At 47.7% G+C, this 22,833-nt stretch overlaps 1 protein-coding gene across 2 annotated transcripts in view; it reads right to left on the bottom strand.

The window, feature by feature from the left end:
- NFE2L2 (NFE2 like bZIP transcription factor 2) overlaps positions 1-22,833 on the bottom strand; it is a 172,370-nt gene that overhangs the window by 18,706 nt on the left and 130,831 nt on the right. Inside the window, exons 3-4 of one of the 2 annotated variants that reach the window (XM_078681515.1) lie at positions 9,840-9,935; positions 7,301-7,492 (exon numbers count right to left, since the gene is read on the bottom strand). In XM_078681515.1, the coding sequence (XP_078537641.1) occupies positions 7,301-7,492; positions 9,840-9,935 (288 nt within the window). Of the gene's footprint in view, positions 1-7,300; positions 7,520-9,839; positions 9,936-22,833 lie in introns of both variants that reach the window. The other variant, XM_078681514.1, reaches the window with a different exon arrangement.

Below are 22,833 nucleotides of genomic sequence, written 5' to 3'. Positions count from 1 at the left end.
TAGGTTGACATGCTTACAACTATTTTAATCTGCTTTTTTTGTTTTTTGTTTCCCTTCCCTTCTTATTTTGTTCGTGATTGATCCTATTGCCAAAATAATCCCACAGTGTGGGCACTATGTATAATTGTGTTAATTAGGCAATTTATTGTTGTCCTGAGGATGAACCTTGTATTTTAATTGGGTTCGAAACGTAGTCGACCTTAAATACACTAAATGCATAACCATCATGTGATTTAACAGTTGCATATGTGTATAGTTTGCATTGTCTGTCTATGATTTATGATATTCAGACCACCTGAGATTTGCCTAGAAATTTCCCCTGTCCCCTTTCCCTTGAGTGTGTTAGTTTGGCACCGGCTGGTGTCCCACTTTTATCACACTGATTTTTATATGTATTCTTCTTAGTGGAAATTAAATTGTCCGGCTGGACATATGATATAGAACTATTTAGTCTATATTTATCTGGATTCATCGTTTCTTGCTTAGGGACCATTGTCTCCGTTGATACTGTTCATTGTTCTAGGCAAATAAAAGGAATTCTGTCTCTGTTGGGTTCATCTTCAGGCAGGTCTGGATGACGTGCAAGCAGTACAGCGATGAGTTTTCAGATGACCAGCCAATGGTTCAATAATATCTGCTATTTAGTCTTGGATGGCAGAGCAAGCTTCTCTTGTGGCCGTTAGGATGTACAGCTTTGTGGTGCCCACAACTCTCAGAAATGTAAAAACAAGTCCTAAACAAAAATTAACCATATGCTAAAACGATTAAAGTAATTTGCGAAAGAAAACGTGGAAGGTATAAGAAATCCGAGAAAGACAACACACTAAAGTAGGCTTACATCAACACAGATTGTCATAAATGGAAATGGCAAAGAAAATATGTAGAAGGTCCTACTGAAAGTCGATGTTTAACACAAAAACGTAATGATCTAATAAAGACTGTTTTTACCCTAAAATGTATGGCTTTGAGAATTCTTGCTTTCACTTTCACTAATAAAAATTCTTAATATGAACCACCTGGAAAATGTCAAGAGGCCTACGTTCTAAATTTGATGGATAGTCAAAACAGGCAACGTTAAATATAATCCTATGCCTGGGAACACGTGTTACAACATGGCAGTTGACCTAATGGGCAACCATTGCAGCATCAGTTTTAATGTTTCCAGGACTGCAGGAACAATGCACTACAAAACTGCTCTAACCCGATATGTGAAGAAGCGACATACCTGGTAAGATCAAGAATGATGAGCTAGTCGTTCACAGCAATTCTAAGAAAAAGTTACTTACCTCCAGTAATAATTGCTCTGGTTGATACTCTATCAAACTCCAGATTCCTCATCTGTTAAATAATCCCAGGCGTCAGACTGGATCCAAACACTTAAATGCTCTCAATGTCGATAGGGGGAGCGGACTCCACATTGGCGACGGCGCCAAGTTCATATAGCACCCACCCACAGTGTACCAACGCTAGTTTCCATCGTTTTTTGCTGCCTTTAGACGAATAGATTGAGCAACATCCATTGAATAAAGTGCAGTGCATTGCACTAATAGCACCCTTATTAAACTGTCTCTGCATAACCATGCATCAGTGGGGAAGTGGATGGAATTGGTGAGGAACATGCAGGTATATGGAGTATCCAGCAAAAAGATCATTACCGTAGTAAGCAAAGCTTCCTTCTGATGGAAGCTTCTACCTGTAGATTCCTCAACTGTTGAAAAGATTTTCAAGCAGTACTGAAACGAGTTGGGTCGATGGCTGATTAGATGAGGAAATCTTGCAGCACAGATCTGGCATAATGCTCTTTCCCATGCACCTCTGAGTCCAAAGTATAGTGCATAGTAAGGGTGTGTAAGAAAACACATGTGATTGCCTTGAATATCTCCGTAGCAGGAACCCCACTTGCATGAGCTGAAAATGCTGACTTGGCCCGAGTCAAATGAGCCCTAATTCCCCCAGGCAGTTTCTTTTTAGCAAAGGCGTTGCACATCTTGGTACAAAGACTTATCCAGCAGAATGTGGACTGCTTCTGGACCGCTTTGTCTTTTCTACTGCCACAGTTCATAACAAAGAGCTTATTATCTACTCTGAAGTCTCTTGTGCTGTCAACATAGAAACTGGCTGCCCTCCTAGGATCCAGGCAATGCAGTCACTTCTCCTCTTTTGTTGGATGGGGCATATCATAAAGAGATGGAAGGATGATGGACTGACTCAGGTGAAAGGGGGTAAGCACCTTGGGGTGGAAAGCAGCTCTGGTTTGTAACACTAGTCTGTCAGGGGAAAAAAGTGTGAATGGCGGACAGGCACATTGTCAACAGGGGCTTAAATGGAGACCCCTTTAAAAAGGGGAGAAGACAGTAGGGAGATGAGGATACACATTAATATTAGTCACTCCCTTTGTATCACAGACAAGGCGACAAAAAAGCCCTTGACGAAGCCCACCACACACCCTCTTTGGGCTGAGATGTAATGTAGCAACCTGAAACTTCGGGCAAGAGAGACTACAACTCCCACAATGCACTGGACCACCTGGATTTGGGCAAACCCTCGAAGGGCTCGATGGCCAGCGATTCTTTATATCTGGAGCATCAGGATTCTTTGGATCCGGCAAGTGTTTTTACCTGCAGGTTGCAGAGGACTAGTGCCACTAGTCCAGGGGAGACTCAGGGTGCTTCTGGCTTCCACAAGAGTCCCTCTCTTCAGAAGTGTTGAGTTTTAGCCAAGGACGAGATTCGTTCACTCAGTTCCAAGTCTGTTGCCTCAGAACCAAAGTATCCCTCTTTTGCTTTGTGCTGGCGGGCAAAGTCCTGTTGTCGGCGACATGGCTCTCCTCTTGGTCCTTCTTTGAAGTAAGTTGTTCAGATCTGAGGTTCTGGTATTGGGGGGAGGGGAGCTGAATAAGGGGTGTGGGAGCTATTAGCCAATTAGTAGCTAGTTCATGAAGCGAGTCTGCCCCAGAGGTGTTCTCATCCGGTACTGTAGGTCACCTTTTCTATCCAGAACTCACCATTTCTGCCTTCTAAAGATGGCAGAATTTAATTGCAGGTATACAGACCAGGCTGCCCACCCGATAGTTGTGGCCAGACTTCTTGAGGTGTACACCTCCTGCAGAGCTACTTTCCCTCCTTACCTGGGTGCAAGCATGCCTAGGGGAAGCAAAGGGCCGTTTCTTCCCCCGGGGAACAGCTCAGAAGCATATCAGAGGCAGGGCAGCCTTTGAAACTCACTGCTCTTTCACTAGCCAGCTGGGGAGGAGGAAGGTGTGGCCTTCTTCTGGCCCAGCCTTTGATTCTGACTCCTGGGAGTGATCACACTGCCTGGCAAGAGGTCAGAATCCCGCCTTGCAGCAGCAGACGAGGGACAACATTGCTTGTCAGCCAGAGCACGGTACAGCTGGGTGCAACCAGGGGGTAACCTCCAAGATGCCACCGGGATGCAGGCCACGTCACCCAGGACATGAGAACCATGTCACGGGTGAGAAGGCACTTTGTTTGATACCAAACATGACAGATTTTAGTGGTACCATAAAGGAGCTGCCAATCTCGAGAGTGCCCGGTTGGCAGCACGTTATCGTATGGACCACTAACATATATAGTGGTTTTCAATGGGGAATGCCAATATAGGGACAAACAGGTTTGCACTTATATGTCCACACCTTTAATATAATGGACCCTGCCTCCTGGGCTGAGTAGGCCTACTGTTGGGGTGCCTTACATACAATAACAGCAGTTTAGGTGACTGTGCAACACATGGTGGAAGCACAGTGGAGTTTGAACCACTGCTGAATTCCGCAATGGCAGGCCTGCTGTGAGTAGATTTCATGGGTCGCCTAGCGTGGCATAAAACCACCGTACTGCAGCCCTGGGTAGCCCTGGTACCATATACTAGGGACTTATAAGGGGGTAAACCTTTTCACAATTTGGGATTACCAAGTCAAACATAACAGCTTTAGGACAGAGTATAGGGTGGTAGGGTCTGGGCAGCAGACTCCAGTGCACTATCGGAGTCATAACCATCAGCATTTGGAGCAAAAAGTGCAGGCTCCCCATACAAAAAGAGGCACTTTCCTACAAACATCAAGGCAGCTGTTGACTGCAGATGGTGTACCGCCATCTCTGGCAATCCGTACTAGATCAGCCAGAAGTCCAGGTACGAGAATAATGGGATCCACGACTATCCGAGATGTACACAACCAAAGCCCTCACCTTGGCAAAGAAATGGGGTGCCAATGTCAAGCTGAACAGAACTACTGTAAACTGTTAGTGCATGGAACCCACCACAAAATGCAGGTATTTCCGCTGCAACTGCAGGATTGAAACATGAAATAAACGTCCTGCAAATCGAGTGACACAATGCAGTCTCCCATTTCCAACACTAGCTGGACCGAGCTAAGGTCAACATTTTGAACTTTCAAATAAAAATGAAGAGGAGGAGAAGGAAATAATAGAGTGCAGAGTAACTCTTCCTTTAGTTTTGCCTCTTTCCGTCTGAAGAGGGGATTTTGAGGCTGCTGCTACTGGAACCGAGCTGGTCACTGGCTGAAATTGAAGCCCCAGGGAAAGTCTTTCGAAGCTATGAAGCTGCCTGTAGAACCTAGCTGCCGCCCTGCTAGCCTTGAAGTGTTCGAAAGCCTAACTCGCTTGATCACTGAAGAGCCAGGTGCCGTGCAGGGAAGATCCAAAAGGGTAGCCTGCATGTCAGAGGAAAACCTTGATGCACGTAACCAAGCAGGCCGGCCGCCTACGATAAAGGACCCAAGGCCCAAGTCACCAAATTGGCAGTGTTCAGTCCGGATTTATTTAAATGCCAGGGGATATACTGCCATTCTCGGACAACCTCAGTGAAATGCCATCTGAGGTGTTCAGGAACATGAGACATTACGAACGGAGCAATGCCCTACAGAGCATGTGTACACATGGCAAGATGGCACAATGTGTTCAGGGACTTGAGAGCCATGCTGTCAGCCAAGAAGATTTTCTTTCCCTATGCTTCTAGGCACTTGGATCCCATGTCAGAGGGGTTAGTAGCAAAGGGTTGCAAAACTTTCCCAAAGAGCAAGATGCCTGAATCACCAAACGTTCAGGCTTTGAATGGGCTGACAGGAGGGCCGAATCATAAGGGGCAGGTCGATAATATCTTGCCACTAACCTTACTTACAGCTGCAGGAAAAAGGTTTCTCTCAGAATGCAAGCACCAGTTCTAGCAAAGAGTCATTAAAAAGTAGGAGTAGTTCATAAAAGAGACCTTAACACTGCAGAACCTCAAACACGATATTTGTCTTCACCTCAGTCAATTGAAGGGGAAGTTCAAACACCTCTGCAGCTTTTCGTACCACATAATGGAAGGATGTGACCTCCAGAGGAGGAGGGTCAGAATGAAAATCCACTTGTAAAAGTAAGGCCAGTAGACTCTAGCGCTGAGACCGTAGTGTCCAGATTCAGTCTAGCCTCATGCATACTAAGGAGGTATATGTCTGCCCCAAAAGACTTGTATTAGGGCTGACCGGATGAAAGAACAACTTCTTTGTCGTATCTCTATTCCTTAAAAAGCCTCGAAGTCTCCCATCTGGACCTATGCTCTTCTGAAGGATGCACTGGGTCTTAATCTTAAGGGCCCTACAGTGGCAGAGGCACCGAGATTGGCACCAGCAGTGGCCGGGAAAGCAGAGGAGATGGCATCTGCAGCCTCGAAGCTAGAGCTATGATCGGTGCTGTCAGCTGAGCTATATAGCGCTGCACTAGAGAGCAGAAGTGATGCGGTATGGCGCCAGAGGCTGACAGATCGGGTTGAATGACACCAGGACCAATGCAAATGGAATGAACACAGAAATGCCACGAGGTCCCATCCCATGGGGCCTGAGAGGATGCCACAGGGGTCTGCACCCTGGAGACAAGTCTGAACATAGCGTTGAGGAATGCCACTGGATATGACCCAGGAGGTGGGAAAGTTGGAAATGCTGGTATTAGCACAAATAACCTATCGAGTTGGACCGGTGCGGCCAGTGGCTCTGGGGGCAGGGTCGGGGGGAGGGGGGAGAGTGTATAATCAGCCGGTTCATAGGGCTGTAAGGACTCCAACTCTAGTTCAGAGGGTGACCATCCTTTGGGAGTTAGATGGTGCTGAGGTGACTCACATTTGGAAAAGTGTTTCCTCGGTTTGCCCACAAAGCATGCAAAAAGAACAATTGATGGACAGAATGGAGAACAATGTCATACATTCACCCCAGTACAGAGATCTGGGCCTAAATCCATGCTTTTTTGCTCACCATGCCAGTCCAATTTGGACCCAGCCATATGCAAATCAGTCTTGACCCTGCGCCCAATGGGAACAGTCCAGCCCGAACTACACGGCCAGGTCCTCCCTGGACTGGAAACAAGCACCCTAAGGCCGGTTTCGGGCTTTTAGCCCTCATCAGGCAGGATGGCTTGACTCCAGTGGCATGGAGAGCACGGGACCCACGTCTGGGCATACCAGTCCCACTCAGGGTGACAAATGCAAAAAAGAAATTGATGGAAAGAATGCAGAACAATGTCATACATTCACCCCAGTACGTAGACCTGGGCCTAAATCCATCGTTTTGTTGCTCACCATGCCATTCCAGTTTGGACCCAGCCATATGTAAATCAGTCTTGACCCTGTGTCCAATGGGAACAGTCCAGCCTGAACTGCCAGGCCAGGTCCTCCCTGCATGACATCGGTGAACTCGAGCAGGCCCAAGATCGATGCCGGCCAAGTTTGTCCTCCTGAACCTGCACCATGAAAAGCTTGTTCTACCTCTCTTTAATTGCTGTAGCCTGCATACTTCGGCAGGACTCGCTTGACTTGGCATCATGGTCCAAAAGCAGGCAGATAGAGTGAGGGTCTGTGATGGACATCTGTCCCTCTCAGTACCTCGAGGGCCTAAAGTAAAGCCTGTGCACTTTGGGGGAGATTATTTAGCACTGCACAAAATTGAAAAAAACAGAAGGATTTTGAAGCGCTGAGGCATGAAAACTTTAGAAGAGTGAGCTTTGGATCAGTGCAAAAGGTGCAGCAAATAAGGGAACAGACATTCATATGCCAGGATGAGCGCTATATGGACTCTTTAGTGTTGCCGGATGTCACATCCGGTGTCAGTGCCGACATGGTGTCAATGACCCCTACATGCTTTGAGAGCTCTGAAGTTTCCGGGTGCAGTCTGACGCCTGGGATTATTCAAGAGGTAAGTAATCTGCAGGTAGAAGCATCCATCAGAATCAAATTTACAGAAGTGTCAAGATGAACGGTGGACATTTTTATTTTATATTCATGGAAATTAAGTTACCTGTAGCTCAGGAATGGACAAAAGTTCTTCCCAAACTTGATCAACTTCATTCATTGCAGCCTCCACGACAGTAAGAGGATCCTGAAAAATGGGGTCGGGATCAATTGTGACCGTTTGATTAGGAGTGATGAAGACTGGCTCGCTTTCTGGACAGGAATCGAGAACCAATGGTTGAAACGTGCTAGCAGGAGCCTGCAAAATATGATGCAAAAAGCTTTCCTGTAAAACAAAATGACCAGCATACTTTCAATCAGCCATTTAACATCAACTATAAATGAATAACAGTAACCGTTGTCGAATACCCAAGTTACTGAAATGTTGCAATTAAAACTTATTTAAAACCAAAAAACCTACAAATTAATAATATAGCAGCGTGATGTCAGACACCCTTGATCACCCACAGAATCTTCCTCGAAAAACATGGGACAGGAAAAAAAATTCTCAACACAAAGACGAGCCTGCGGACGGGTTGCACTCACCTACCACGGAGCAATACCACTTCTGCACACGCCAAAAAACACGTTCCTATCCTTGAACTCTTATTAATGTACAGCAAAAAATGCACATAAGTCTTTAACATGGTGTTATTTCTAGTCCATTGATCTAGTAAGAAACTGCTAATGCCCTCAGACATACACATTCTAAAATGAACTATCATGAATTGAATCAGACATTTTAGATTTGACTCTAACATTTGACAATGGGCCTACTGCCCCTTTATGACAGCATATTATTCACTTTGGCTTGTCCCGTAAGCAGACCAGTGAAATCGCACCAGATGTAAAATGAGCTTAACCTCGTAGGCCCTCGTTAAGAGTCAGATGGAAAGGTATCCCACCTGGCGATATAGCCACGCCTGATCACCACTAGTCCGATGTTTCCACACACCAGTTTTCCAGTTGATGGAAAAAACCAAGAACCAAGTTTTACCATCTGGTAACTTCAATGAGTAAAATCGCATGAAGCTTTAGCTCCAATGGAAGCCATGTCCCTGACCCGAGCATTTATTTTCAGCATGGGGAGGATATGTATTGCTTTTTCCTTTGGCAGGGAATCTTTTCCCCCTTCCCTGCAAATCCCCATTACCTATGTAGAGTCTGCATCCTGCTAGTACCGTGCAACTTGTAATGAAGCCCACAATATCCTCCTGAAATCCAGAATGACTTACTCCTTCGCTAATCCAAGCTACACAAAATGAGACAATTCAATAATAATCTGTAAAGCAAAATAGAGGTGAGGAAATTGTGATATCAGTTAGGTGGGTTACACTAAAACCCAGACAAACATTGCAAACCAAGGGTAAACTGGAGGAGATCAAATTTTCATTTGACTAAGACCTGAAATCGGCGGAAATTCTTCTTGCCCCACCACACTGCATTCACTGAGTCTGCTGATCTATTATGAACAAAGTGATCAGTGCAGGACATATACCCGCCGAATGGAAGGTGGCATCCATCCTGCCCCTACTGAAAAAAAGCAATCGTGATCCACAGAAACCGAGTTGTTACAAGCCCATCTCCAGAATTCCTTTTACGGCCAGACTACTTGAAAAAGCACTAAATAACGAACCGGTGGCTTGCATGGACAATCACAATTTGATGGATCTTTCCCAGTATGGTTTTATAAAGGCTCATAGCACAGAAACAGCCTTGCTTGCCAACTCAGAGGAACTCAGATGGATCATGGATAATGGCGGTCAAGCCGTCTTGATCTTACTCGATCTCTCGGCGGCCTTTGACACGTTCAACCACACCATTTTAATCAACCGACTAATGGAGTTAGGAATACGTGGCGCAGCTCTGACCATACTTTCTAACTGACAGAAGAAACCATGTGGCTTTGGGCAACTTTAAGTCAAAACAATTCAGCTTGCCCTGTGGGGTACCGCAGGGCTCGTCACTAAGCACCACCCTTTTCAATCTATACATCACCCCTCTGGTCAAACTAATAAAGCCCATAGAGGGCCTGTGTGTGCCTTACATGTGCCACTTTTTTTTAGGGGGGCCTTAGGCACCCGGGCATTACCTAATTTACCATTACCAATTAGGTAATCGAAATTTAGCTAATGCAAGACCATTCTCACCAATGGGCCTTGAGGCCCATAGGAAAGAATGGAGTCATAATTGCAAATAGCGATTCCCTAATTGCATTTGCGATTCTTAAGGATTCACAATTAGAGAATCACTATTTGCTCTCTGTTTTGTTGCATTGTATTTTGCGATTACCAAAGAGCGATTTTGAGGGGGGAAAAAAATCGCTATTTGGTAATCGCAAAATTAAACTTTGATGCATGTGCCCATAAAACGCTTAAGGACTTTTACCGCCAGCTGGCAATTTCAGGTACCCTCTCTATGCCAATGTTGGTCCGACATATACTCTCTCACATTGCTACCTTTGTTGGAAGCAGACTCATAATGTTAGCGAGGCTACACGGACAAAACAGAAAAGTTGTAGAAATCTCATTCCAATACTAGAAAGCAAATATAACAAGTTAGATTATTTTTTTATTGTTAGTGTTCTAAACTTTAGTAAGATTTACCTCTTCCTCAATGACAAATGGGAATGAGTCTGCTAAAAGTTGCATACACTCAGCAAATGACAAAGCACCATCGCTTTGTTGCAACGGTTGTTTATTCTGCAAGTAAATAAAGAAAAAGAAATTTAGAATGGCAAAACCCAAACACTCATTCATTTTTTATTTTATGTTAAATTAATGTTCTGAACAAGTTTCAATTAGAGGAAGTAAGTTTTCACCAGAGAATACATCCAGAAGATTCATCATGTTATCTTGATGTTTAGAGAACATTCCATTCCATTTTTATTTGCATGTTTTATATCAAACCTAGCATGAGGAAGGTTCACGAGAGTAGTTTTAATAAACGGAATTAAAGAAAGTGGTCACATTTTGTAACAATAGCCTATATTGTCTTCAGCAAATAATAAAAAAAAAAGTAAAGTGCTTATTACACAGAGCTACAATGCACCAGGGTATCTGAGCACATTTGAACTGTGGATGTTATTCTGAAACCGGTCATGTAAAGCGCACTACTTACCCGCAAGGATTTCAAGCCGCTGAGAGAGGGGAGTGGGGGGAGGGGGGTGGGTGCTGTTGTTACTGGTCGAACAGCCAGGTCTGGAGTCGTCTCCTGAAGGTTATAAGGTCTTCGGTTTGTCATAGGTTGAGGGGGAGGGTGTTCCAGGTCTTGGCGGTGCGGTGAGAGAAGGATCTGCCTCCGGCTGTGGTTCTACAGATGCGTGGGACGGTGGCCAGGGAGAGGTCTGCGGAGCGGAGATTCCTGTTGGGTACGTAGAAGGAGAGCCAACTGTTGAGATAGTCTGGGCCGGTCTTGTGGAGTGCCTTGTGTGCGTGGATCAGGAGCTTGAAGGAGATTCTTTAGTTGATGGGGAGCCAGTGCAGGTTCCTCAGGTGAAGGGTGATGTGGTCGCGGCGCAAGACGTCGAGGATCAGGCGTGCAGAGGCATTCTGGATTCTTTGCAGTCTGTTGATGAGCTTGGTCGGGGCTCCGGCGTAGAGGGCGTTTCCGTAGTCGAGTCTGCTACTGACTAGGGCCTGGGTGACTGTTTTCCTTGTGTCTGTCGGGATCCATCTGTAGATCTTGCGGAACATACGGAGGGAGTTGAAGCAGGTGGAGGAGACAGCATTGACTTGTTTGGTCATGGTGAGTTTCGAGTTGAGGATGACTCCCAGGTTGTGTGCGTGGTTGGTAGGTGCGGGGGGTGTCTCCAGCGATGCGGGCCACCAGGAGTCGTCCCATGCGGAGAGGGTGGGCCCGAGGATGAGGATCTCAGTCTTGTCTGTGTTCAGCTTAAGGCGGCTATCCTCCATCCAGTCGGCGACGGCCTTCATTCCCTGGTGGAGGTTGGATTTGGCGGTGAGGGGGTCCTTGGTGAGGTAGATGATCAGTTGCGTGTCGTCGGCGTAGGAGATTATGTTGAGGTAGTGATGTCGGGCGATGCGTGCGAGAGGCGCCACGTAGACGTTGAACAGCGTCGGGCTGAGGGAGGATCCTTGTGGGACGCCGCAGATGATCTCGCAGGCTTCGGATCGGAACGGGGGAGGCGGACTCTCTGGGTTCTGCCGGAGAGGAACGAGGAGGTCCAGTCCAGAGCCTTGTCTCGGATCCCTGCGTCGTGTATTCGTGTGCGTAGTGTGCGGTGGCAGACGGTGTTGAAGGCGGCGGAGAGGTCCAGAAGGATGAGGGCCGCAGTCTTGCCGTTGTCCAGTAGGATCCTGATGTCGTCTGTGGCGGCAATGAGGGCGGTCTCGGTGCTGTGGTTGCTGCAGAATCCTGACTGGGAGGGGTCCAGGATGCGGTTGTCTTCGAGGTAGCGGGAGAGCTGGATGTTGACTACCTTCTCGATGACCTTAGCTGGGAACGGAAAGTGAAAAGGAAAGCCAAATAAAATCACATTTTACACATATTGCCAAGTTTCACCCATAGAGAAACTTCCCTTCACCAAAATCCTTGAAATGATAGAGAGGAAGGGTTGGACAGACAAGCCCCCATAGGCTGCCATTATGTCGATGTCAATGTCAAACGTTCTTATATAGCGCACATATCACCGTGAGGTCTCATTATGTGTCTGGAAAAGGGATAACGTGCCTTTAAGGAACTCCCCAGAGACCCTCGGTATCCCAGGATGCACAGCCAAAGTCCTTTTACTTTCAGTTCTTTTTGAAGGTGTATAAAGCAAGGCCTGTAGCAAACATCATTTTCTCCACCGGGGAGGAGGGCGGGAGCTTATGAGTATAACAGAGATACCCCTACTACAGAACTGGAGTTACAGGTAAGAAACAACTCCTTCTGTAGTAGGGGATCTCTGTGTATAGTCATAATCTAGTAAATAGAATGGCAAGCCCATCCCAACAACCAATCCGGCGATGGAGGAAAAAAACAACATCACTACTGTGCAAACAGATTTGTCAACGAAGCCTGTCCAACCTGAGCATCTGCCCTGGCATCAGAGTCCAGACAGTAGTGCTTAGCAAAGGTATGGACCGACTTCCACGTGGCAGCCCTACAGATATCTGCAATGGGAACATTACGTAGCAAAGCCGTTGTCGCTGCTTTGCCCCTGGTAGAATGAGTCTTTGGTTTACCCCCTAAGGTTTTGTTAGCTTTCTGATAACATGACTGGATACAGGACACAATCCACCTCGAGATGGACTGTTTTGAGGTGGCAAGACCAGTCCTGACCGACCCATAATTGACAAACAATTGGTCTGACCTACGAATGTCCATGGTCTTATCCAAGTAGAATTTCAACACCCTTCTGACATCCAGGGAATGCAGAGACCTTTCCGCTGGAGTGGAAGGATTTTGGAAAAACTTAGGTAAAGTTATAGTCTGACTGACATCGAAATCAGAAATCACCTTAGGAAGGAACTTAGGGTGAGTACGCATCACAACCTTAGCAGCATGAAATACAGTATAAGGTTCTTGGCAACGCAATGCCTGAATTTCACTCACCCTGTGGGTCGATGTAATGGCCACGAGGAAAGCCGCCTTCCACGATAAGTGCTGCAGTGAAGCCTTATGAATAGGTTCAAAAGGTTCCTTCATCAACCTGGACAGCACCACATTCAGCTCCCATGAAGGCAAAGGACGCCGAACAAGAGGAAACACTTTCTTCAATCCTTCCAAAAAATCTTTCATCACGGGGATCTGAAAGAAGGATGTCTGTGAAGGGCATTTTCTATACACAGTTAATGCTGCGAGGTGAACCTTAATAGAATGAAAATTAAGGCCAGACTGAGACAAATGCAAAAGGTATGGAAGAATTACATCTTCCTGGCAGGTTGTCGGATCATAGTTCTTGGAAGTGCACCAGATGCAGAACCTCTTCCACTTGTAGGCATAGGAAGTCCTAGTGGAAGGTCGCTTAGCCTCCTTGAGTATATTCATGCAATCGTCAGGCAGATTCAGGTGTCCATATTGCACTATCTCAGGAGCCATACCTCCAAACTCAACGAGGAGAGGTTGGGGTGCACCATCTGGCCCCGGGACTTCGTGAGAAGGTCCGGCCGACACGGCAGCCGCAGGTGGGGTAGGAGAGACCTGTGAAGCAGGTCCGTGAACCACCACGGTCTGAGCCACTCCGGAGCAATGAGGATCATCTGTGCTCTGGACTGAGACAGCTTGATGAGTACCGCCAGAATCAGGGGAATGGGTGGAAAAGCGTACAGAAAGCTTTCGACCAGCTGATCCATAGCACGTTCCCCAGAGTCCCCGGTTGGTAATACCTGGAGGCGAAGTCTCTGCATTTTCTGTTTTCGGCGGTGGTGAACAGATCTACGTCGAAGATGTTTCCTAGCACTTCGTCGTTTAGAACCCACTCGTGGTTTTCTTGCACCAGCCTGCTGAGTGCGTCCGCCTGAGCATTCTGCACACCTGGCAGATGGGTAACCGTTATCATTAGTCCCCTGGCTAGCAGCCAGTGCCAGATCGCCGGTGCTTCTTGTGACAGTGTGCGCGATCTCGAGCCCCCCTGCTTGTTGAAGTAATACATTGTGGTCGTATTGTCCGTCTGTACAAGCAAGGAGTTGGTCTGGAAGGACGGATGAAAGGCCTTCAGTGCCAAGTGAACAGCACTGAGTTCCAGGAAATTGATGCGATACGTGGATTCCGCTGGGGGCCACGTTCCCTGGATCTGTAGATGGTCTGGATGCGCTCCCCAGCCGTGGAGAGAAGCATCCGTGACGATAGTCTGAATGGGAATGTCCTTGTGTAATGGAACCCCTTTGAGGAGATTCTCTGCTGAGCACCACCATCTCAGGACTGTTGAGCGTGAAGGGACAGCCGGATCCGGTCGTCCCAGCTCCCCCGCTTCTGGTCCCACTGATCCTCCAGACATTCCTGCAGCGGCCTCATGTGGAGGCGTGCGTGTGGCATGAGGAAGATGCAAGAGGTCATCGACCCCAGTAGAGAAGACACCGTCCTCACTGTCGTAGATGAAACAGCTATGAGAGCCTGAGCCTTCCGAAGGATCGATAAGCGTCGCTCCTTCGAAGGAGACACGCTTGCTGAAAGAGTATCGATGGAGGCTCCCAAGTACTGTAGGCACTGGACAGGAGTCGGAACAGACTTGGACATGTTTAAGTGCAACCCCAGTTGGTTCAACAGAACGGCCGTCCTGTTGAATTGCAATTGCGTTTCCTGGAAGGTGGAGGCTTTGATCAACCAGTCGTCTAGGTACGGGTAGACAAACACCTTGTTCTTTCTGCCACCACCGCCATGCACTTTGAAAAATTCCTGGGTGCAGACTTCAGTCCAAACGGTAGTACGGTGTACTGATAGTGATTGGCGCCGAATAGAAACCGCAGGAACTTACAGTGTTTTCCTGCAATGGGCACATGGAAGTACGCATCCTGTAGATCTATTGCGCAATGCCAGTCTCCTCTTTGTAGCTGAGGATAAATCTGGTGCAAAGACAGCATGCAAATCCAGAATGGGCCAGAACTCGTTTTTGTCCTTCTTGCGCACCAGGAAGAACCGGGAGTAAAGGCCCTTTCCCCTTTGAGACAAAGGGACGTCTTTAGTCGCACCTTTTTCTTAACAGGGTATCGACCTCCGCTTGGAGCGCGCGCAGCTGGAACTGCAAGCGAACCGGTGGAATTGCTGGAGAAGGGCTGACAAAACGAAGACTGTATCCATTGCAAAAAATATTCAGCACCCACTTGTCCTGAGTAATTTTTCTCCACTCTGCCAGGTAATTTTGCATGCTTCCCCCCCACCGGAGCGGGTAACAGACGAGGTGGAAGTAGCACCTCAGGGCTTAGACCTAGCCGGGCCCTTGTTCGCCGAGGAGGACTGCTGGCCGCCTCTGCCCCTCTGACGCTTCTGGAAAGGTGCCGCTGGTACTGCTGCTGCTGTTGCTGCTGGCCAGCTTGACGACCTTGTCCTCGCTTCTGGGAACCATATCTCCTCTGGAACGGACAGAAGGACTTCCGTTGTTCCTTTGGTTTCTCCAAACCAACGGCCTTCAATGTCTCTACTTCCGCCTTCATGCGGGCCATCTCATCCGCATGCGTCCCGAAGAGGGTCAATCCAGAGAAGGGCAAATTTGCGACTCTCTGCTGCGCCTCCGGTTTGAGAGAGGTAAGGCGCAACCAGGAATGGCATCCTACATTAATGCCATGGCAATAACCATGAGCCGTCAGAGGAGAGGCGTCCACCGCAGAGCTGATGACTTGATTGGAGACCATCATGCCCTCGTTCAATAGCTCCTGGAAATCTTCCCTCCTATCCCTCGGGAGGAGCTCGATAAACTGTTGCAGAGACTCCAACAAAGCACGGTCATAGCGACCCAAGAGCGTCGAGGCACTCGCCGCTTTCATTGATGTGGCAGCCGTACCGCAAACCTTCCGTCCGGCTGAATCCATCTCACGGCTCTCCTTGTCCAGAGACACCGTAGAAGACGGAGTAGTAGCATGCTGTTTCTTGGCTGCTGTCACGATGACAGAATCCGGTACAGGATCTGACCTCAAGAACGCCGGATCAGAATCCGGGGGCCTGTACTTCTTTTGCAGCCGAGATGGAGTCGACTTCACCGAAGCCGGGGTCAGAAACAGCTCCATGGCCGATTCCTCCAGTCCTGGCACCAAGGGCAACAACGATGCTGTTTGTGCAAAGACTCAAAGATCACAGAGGTAGATGGTGTGGGTACCGTCAATGTGATCCCTAACTTTGCTGCCCCCCTCAGCAGCACCTCCTGAAACATCACGATGTTGTCCACAGATGACACCCTCGTAGGAGGGGAATCCGATAATGTTTGAGAATACCTCCGGTCACTCAAAGAGCCCGTGTACCGGGACCACGACCTGTCTCTCCGATGGCGGTGACGAGACCTTGTGGAGGAGCGGTGTCTACTGCGAGTGCGATCCCTTCCTCTAGACCATGATCTAGATCTCCTGGGCTTCGCCGGAGCTGCCGGTCTTAGAGGAGGCAGAAGCGGAGGAGTTGGAACCGGAACCTCAGGCCGAGGTTGTGGAGGTCGGGGAGGCAGTGGAAGAGGAGGCAGGGGCGGTGTAGGAGGCGGTCAAAGTGGAGGAGGAGGACGAGGAGGAGGAGGAATCGTTGCTGGAGGAGGAGGAAGCTGCGGAGGAGGCATCCTCGGAAGCAGCGGTGGAGGTGTAGGCGTCCTGGGCCTAGAAGGGGAGTAGGTCCGTGAATACTCCGATTCCGATGACCTCACCACTCTCCTCTTCTTCTGAGCAGGCCTCAAAGAAGATGTTCTGGAGGCAGACCTCTTTTTGGCCGAGCGCCGGCGCCACCGCGACCGGGAGCTCGCCGATAAAGACAGACTGACCACTGAGGCCGGGGACACTGTCCTGGTCCTTGAATGTCTCCTCGACGTCGATTTTTCCTTCCTCGACGTCGACCTCTTCGACTTTCTACTTCTCGACGTCGATCTTCTAGACGTCGACGCACTCCTCGACGTCGAATGTCTTCTCTTCGACGTCGACCGTTGTGTCGATGTTGAACGGCGGTACAGCCTTGACGGCGAACGCCACCGCCTCCTGGACTCATCTCGACGTCAATGGTGTGTCGACGCCGGTGAAGTCCTCGACGTCGACCTCGTCCAAGGTCTCGACGTCCTGCCCCTCGATGTCGAGCGGGACGCCGCTTGGACCCAGAGCCCTGGGTCGACGGAGAGCAGATGGTGGTCATACCTCTCAACGCAGACGTCGAAGCTATCGACGTTGACCGGGATCTGTGCCTTTTCTGGGCCTTTTCGTGACTGGGGAGCCCCCCCACGGGCCAAAGCACGGGCAGAGGATGATGACTGAGTCCCTCCATGCCCAGAAGGCCCACCTAGCAGGAGCCGGAAAAAAGTACTGAAAGTAAAAGGACTTTGGCTGTGCATCCTGGGATATAGAGGATCTCTGGAGAGTTCCTTAAAGGCACGGTATCCCTTTTCCAGACACATAATGGCAGTCTATGGGGGCTTGTCTGTCCAACCCTTCCTCTCTATCATTTCAAGGATTTTGGTGAAGCGAAGTTTCTCTATGGGTGAAACTTGGCAATATGTGTAAAATTTGATTTTATTTGGCTATCCTTTTCACTTTAAGTTGAAGTACTGGCCAGTGTAGCCTTGTAATTATAGGCTGCATTATTTGTCTTTGATTTTCTCTTAAGTGTCTATGCAGGACTGCAAAGAAGACAGCTTAAGAGATTATTTTTGATTGCTCCGGGGTCCCCGCACATGGGTGGGACTATTCACTAGATTATGACTAGAACAGAGATCCCCTACTACAGAACAGGGGGCACGTGGTAGAGAAGGCAAAACAGACAGCGGGGCACAGAGGGCAAAGCTTCCCTAACTACAAATCCTACTAAAACAAGCGAAATAAAGTGAAAACGGGCACCGAATAGGGGTTGTAGAGCACAAACTACCAGACACACTGCGGCGGGATGAGGACACCAGCAGGCTCAGGAGGGCTCGAACCCTGCGGTGAAGGGCTGGCAGGCTTCGGGACGAGGAGAGCGCCGCAGAGCACTCTGGGAGAGTGAGATCCTGGGACCGAGGTCCGAGGACTCACCAACAAAAGAACAAGGTCAACCGTGATTCAAACCCAATCGGGTTCAACCAAGCCCTTGCATTGCTATTGCAGCTACTGTAGTATTTCATATGCCAGATGAAGCACTAAGTGATTTCTGAGAACGCATAGCATGCTACTCTTCACAAAATGGACCATGAGTAAAGGCCCAATGAGATGAATATGGACACTGATGCTCTGCCCACCTCGATAACAAATTTCACAGCAGGCAGCCCCATTCCCAGTCTTCACTACAAAGTGTTAGTAATGTCATGCATAAATACACATTGTGTGCAAAATCAACCGTTAGAATGCATATATTTTTTTAACTTTTAGATGTAATGCTTCTTGCGCAGATGCCAGGATGTCATTGTTTGTTTGGTCTGGCTTGACAGCACAGCTCTCTGCAAAGTCTTATTGATACCAACTCTTTAAAATAGACACAAAAAGAGCTTTGGCGCTTTCCAGATAAGTATTACTGTCTCTTCATGCTATTGGCTGTTTGGTTGACCATTCTGCCTCCCATCAAGTGCGTGCACTGTCCTAAATGAGGGACCATTTTATAACTTCAAAAGAAAACTGAATCAATTCACTTAACATTTGTATCTCACAGGTGCACTGCATACAGAAAGTAATGGGTTGTTATTTTGTTTAGTTTCACTGCAGCAGGCTTTTGTTAAATATTTTAGTCAGAACTGAAACTGCAAGCCAGAAGTCTTGGCTCTGCTAATGCGTGTTTTTATAATATACATTCCAAGCACTACTTATAAATCAGTACAATTATGTGTTTCTCTGACAATTCAACAACATTCTTAGAACTCCATTACTAAATCTCAATTCCAGGTTTTGTTGATTCCCCCTATACATTGCTTGCTGTTCACAGAAGGCAAGCAGCAATTTCTTGCGCCTTAGCAAGTAATTGATGGCTGAAAAGGAACCAGTCACGAATGACTACAGAGAACCTCTGTTATTCTTACAACAGGAGTGCACAGGGTATCTTCGGCTATTTTGCAGATCCCTGCAGTTTATCCAAAAGTAGTGTTGCGGTAAAACAGTCATGTGAATTATGCCAGTGGTGACTACACTTAGAGATACTTTTCTTTAGGACCACTTCGCCTATCGTACAGCAACTTAATGGAACACAGAGGTGTTTGTTTTTTCAAAACTCTACTTTCTGGCTAAATAGTATGCAATGGCCAACTTAATATCACACTATGCATAAAGCACTATCTAAGATAAAAAGGAACGGGGAATAAACATGAGCAATAGAATAGTATCATATCAAACTTAAAACCTCCATCAAATTCTCTACTTAGATAGAAGACTGTACTTCTGCCCATTCTATGAAGCACTATAAAAAGCATCGAGGTCATGAAAGGGCTGCAGGGTGATTTCCAAGTATGATGCACATCAGGGTCGCTGGACCAAAGGAACAGATTCTTCAAACCTTTCAAGTTATATCAAATGGAAAAGCTCTCATGTAGATGGATGTCTTCCTTATGCTATAAGCGTGGGTAGTAAAGTTCGACTGAACAGGTCTGCATGTACAGCATACGAACAGGATAGGGTGAACGGCAAAAAGAAAAGGGTTGTACATTTTTAATATGCACGCTCCAGATCCATTTCATTCGAATAAAAAAAGATGCTTCCAAGGAGGAAGCCTACATTGTTATGTGGATTTCAATGTGGAAGTTCAGAAGCAAAGCTGCGTTCAGAGACGGTATACAAATATAGCTGTGTCTCGTGATCTGATTTTTTTCAGACACCACACACACAGTGATCCCTGTAACAGTGGTTTTGGAGCCTGGCAGGTGTTTGCTTAGCATACTCAGTCATCAACTGATTGGATCTAAAAAGATTTCCCTGAGCTGGTAGCCAGAACCCAAAACCTCTTTTTATTCAAAGTTCTCATTAGATTTTCACGCTAGGGTGTTGCACAAAAGCTAACTTCTCATCTATATTTCAAGTGATGGATGGAGTGGACTGAAGCAAGTTTATTAAAGGCAGATAATCACAAAAGGTGTGCTATGTAAAAACAACTTACGCCCGAGCATGACTAGATGAACAAGTTACTTACCTTCGGTAATGCATTATCTGGTTATCTAGCCACAGACCCCAAACCTTAGAATACTCCCCAGGCATAAGACTGGGTCTAGAAATGTTAAAGCAGTTCCCCTGTGCGCCAGTAGGTTGTGTAATTTGGCTCCAAATCAGCATCATCTGCGTCGGGAGTGACGTGTGCTGTGCCTATGTAGGCGCAACCCCAGCGTGCTTTTCAAGACTTTTCATGCCAGAAGCACGGAGGCAAGAGGCACACTGGCGTACAGTTCTTAGGCCCTTAGAAGGGTGACCTTACACTGTAATCTCAGAACAAAGAGGGCAGGATGGTCGGTAAGGAATCTGCTACTAGATAAGGGTTTCTACCAGATCAGGTCTTACCTATAGTAACTCATTCATCTCATAGAGACTTCTAGGAGCAGATTCTTTACCTTAGAATAGATACCCAATCAATATTTCCCTGGAGGTGGGTCTGCGAAACATATTTTAGACCAAAAAGTCATGCAGGACCAAACAGGCAAAGTGTCTTTCACGACAGACCTGACCATCCAGAGTAGTGCTTTGCAAACGTGAACAGAGATGCCCACGTAGCAGTCTGACAGATATCCAGACATCCAGGACAGGAACTCTGTGAGCTAATGCAATGGTCGCAGCCTTGGCTCTTGTAGAATGTGCACGCAATACATCAGAGGGTTGCTTCTTGGCCAATGAGTAGAAGATCTTTATGCAAAGCACTATCCATCTTAAGATGGCCCATTTCTTCACAGCCTTCCCTTTCTTGGCTCCAACATGCTCTACGGAGAATTGATCGTCCATCCTAACCTCTTGAGGATGGTCAATGTAGAACGACAACACTCTTTCTGGGTCCAGGCAGTGAAGTCTCTTCTCCTCTTTAGAAGGGTGGGGCGGAGGTGGGCAAGGTGATGTTTTGGCCTACATAAAAAGGTGTCACTACCTTTGGAAGGAAGGAATCACATGTTTGAAGAACCAGTTTATCTGGGTAGAAGGTGGTTTAAGGAGGGTGAGCAGTGCCTGCACTTTGCTGACCTTCCTGGCCGATGTTATGACCACTAGGAAAGCCATCTTAATGATTAGCAAAAAGAGTGGACAGTTGTGCAGCAGCTTGAAGGGAATGCATATTAAAAAGATCAAGACTAGATTTAATTCCCACTGGGGCATGATGAATAAGACGAAACGTGTTGAAGTCACAATGGGTGACTTGAACAAAGCAGGCTGGTCTGGTAACCACAAAAATGCTGAAATGGCTGACAGACAACCTTCAACTGTGCCCAGAGAAGAGCCCTGTTGGGCCAATGACAGAACAAATAACAAGTCTTGAGAGAGGGGTGCAGAGAGAGGGCTGATGTTCTTAGATGCACACCATGCCATAAATGTGTCCCAATGGCAGACATATAGTGTCTTGGTGAAGGGTCGCCTGACTGCCAGAAAAACAATCCAGACTTTGAGAGGAAGGTTGAATAATGTAAATTGTCGACGCTCAATCTCCATGCATGAAGGTGGAGGGTATGCAGGTTCGGGTGGAGAACCCTCCCCCAATACTCTGACAGGAGACGCTCCCGAAGATGCAGCCTGACCGGAGGACCAATGCTTATACTCATGAGCTCAGGAAACCAGATTCTCCGTGCCCAATTACTTGTTCCTGATCGCCTCGAGAACTCTGGACAGGAGTATTATCGGCAGAAAGTTGTACAGGAGACCAGAGCACTACTTGAGATGAAAAGCGTCTCTGAGTGAGACCTGCCTTGGAAACTTCAGCATGCAGAACTCCGGACATTACATGCCCTCAGTGGTGGCAAACCGATCAAACCAAGGCTCTCCGCATTCTTGAATGAGACCTTACACTACCCCCGGATGGAGACACCATCTGTGATTCGCTAGGCAGCGACAGATTAGTTCATCCGCCCTGGTGTTCAGAAAGCCCACACAAGGAGATGAGGGACGGAGCGCTGAAACTTTTCAGACACTCACCACCTGTCACAGATCTGGGTTGAATCCATCATTGTTCTTTAGCTCACTTCACCAACCCCGTTCAGACACTGCTACATGCAACAGACTTGACCCTGTGCATCATGGGAACAGTCCAGCCCGAACTGCTAAGCCATGTCTTCCCTGGACTGGAAACAAGCATCCTGGGACTGGTTTCAATCCGAAAGCCCGCCAGGTGATGAATCAGCAGGAAAATGCCCTGATGTTCCAGCCATGTCTAGAGAAGCAGGGCCTCTCGACGAAGGGTTCACAACATCACCCCTACCCTGCTTGCTGAAGTACAACATAGTGGTGGTGATGTCCGTGAACACCTGCACCAGCCTTTCCCTTAAGAAGGGAAGAAAGGTATTCAATGCTAATCTAATCGCCCAACGTTCCAACAGGTTGACATAGAGCCCTGACTAGGCCAGAGACCAAAGTCTTCTAACTTCACCTCTCTCAGGTGGCCACCAAAGGGTGACACGCTTGTCACTACGGTCAGCTCTGGCTGGGGCAGGGTCTGCCACTGACCTAACCACAGTTCATCAGCCATTACTGCAGGTCTTTTGCAGTTTTCTCTGAGATCTGGACCATGTTGAACAGACTCCCCTGATGCTGTGTCCACTGGAACATCAGGTCCCACTGCAGAGCCCACCTATGCCAACGGGCATATGTCAGTAGTCGGATGCAGGAAGCCATGAGGCAGAACAGCCTTCGAGGCAGTCTCACCGAAATCCAGGAAAGAGGCTGAAACATCGGTATCATAGCATGACTATCCTAGATCTGCTTAGATGAAAGGGATCATCTGAGAAGGGAGTCAGGTGTGACTTTAGGCATGTTGATAGTCAACCCCAGCGAGTGCAGGAGGTCTGCCATAGTCTGGAGGGAGTCGGGAGATGACTGCCTGGGTCAAGCCTGCCTTCAAGAG

Source organism: Lissotriton helveticus, chromosome 3_1 (assembly GCF_964261635.1).
Source record: "Lissotriton helveticus chromosome 3_1, aLisHel1.1, whole genome shotgun sequence".
NCBI lineage: Eukaryota > Metazoa > Chordata > Amphibia > Caudata > Salamandridae > Lissotriton > Lissotriton helveticus.
Note: the sequence above shows the minus strand (reverse complement) of the source record. Positions and strands in the feature narration are given on the sequence as shown.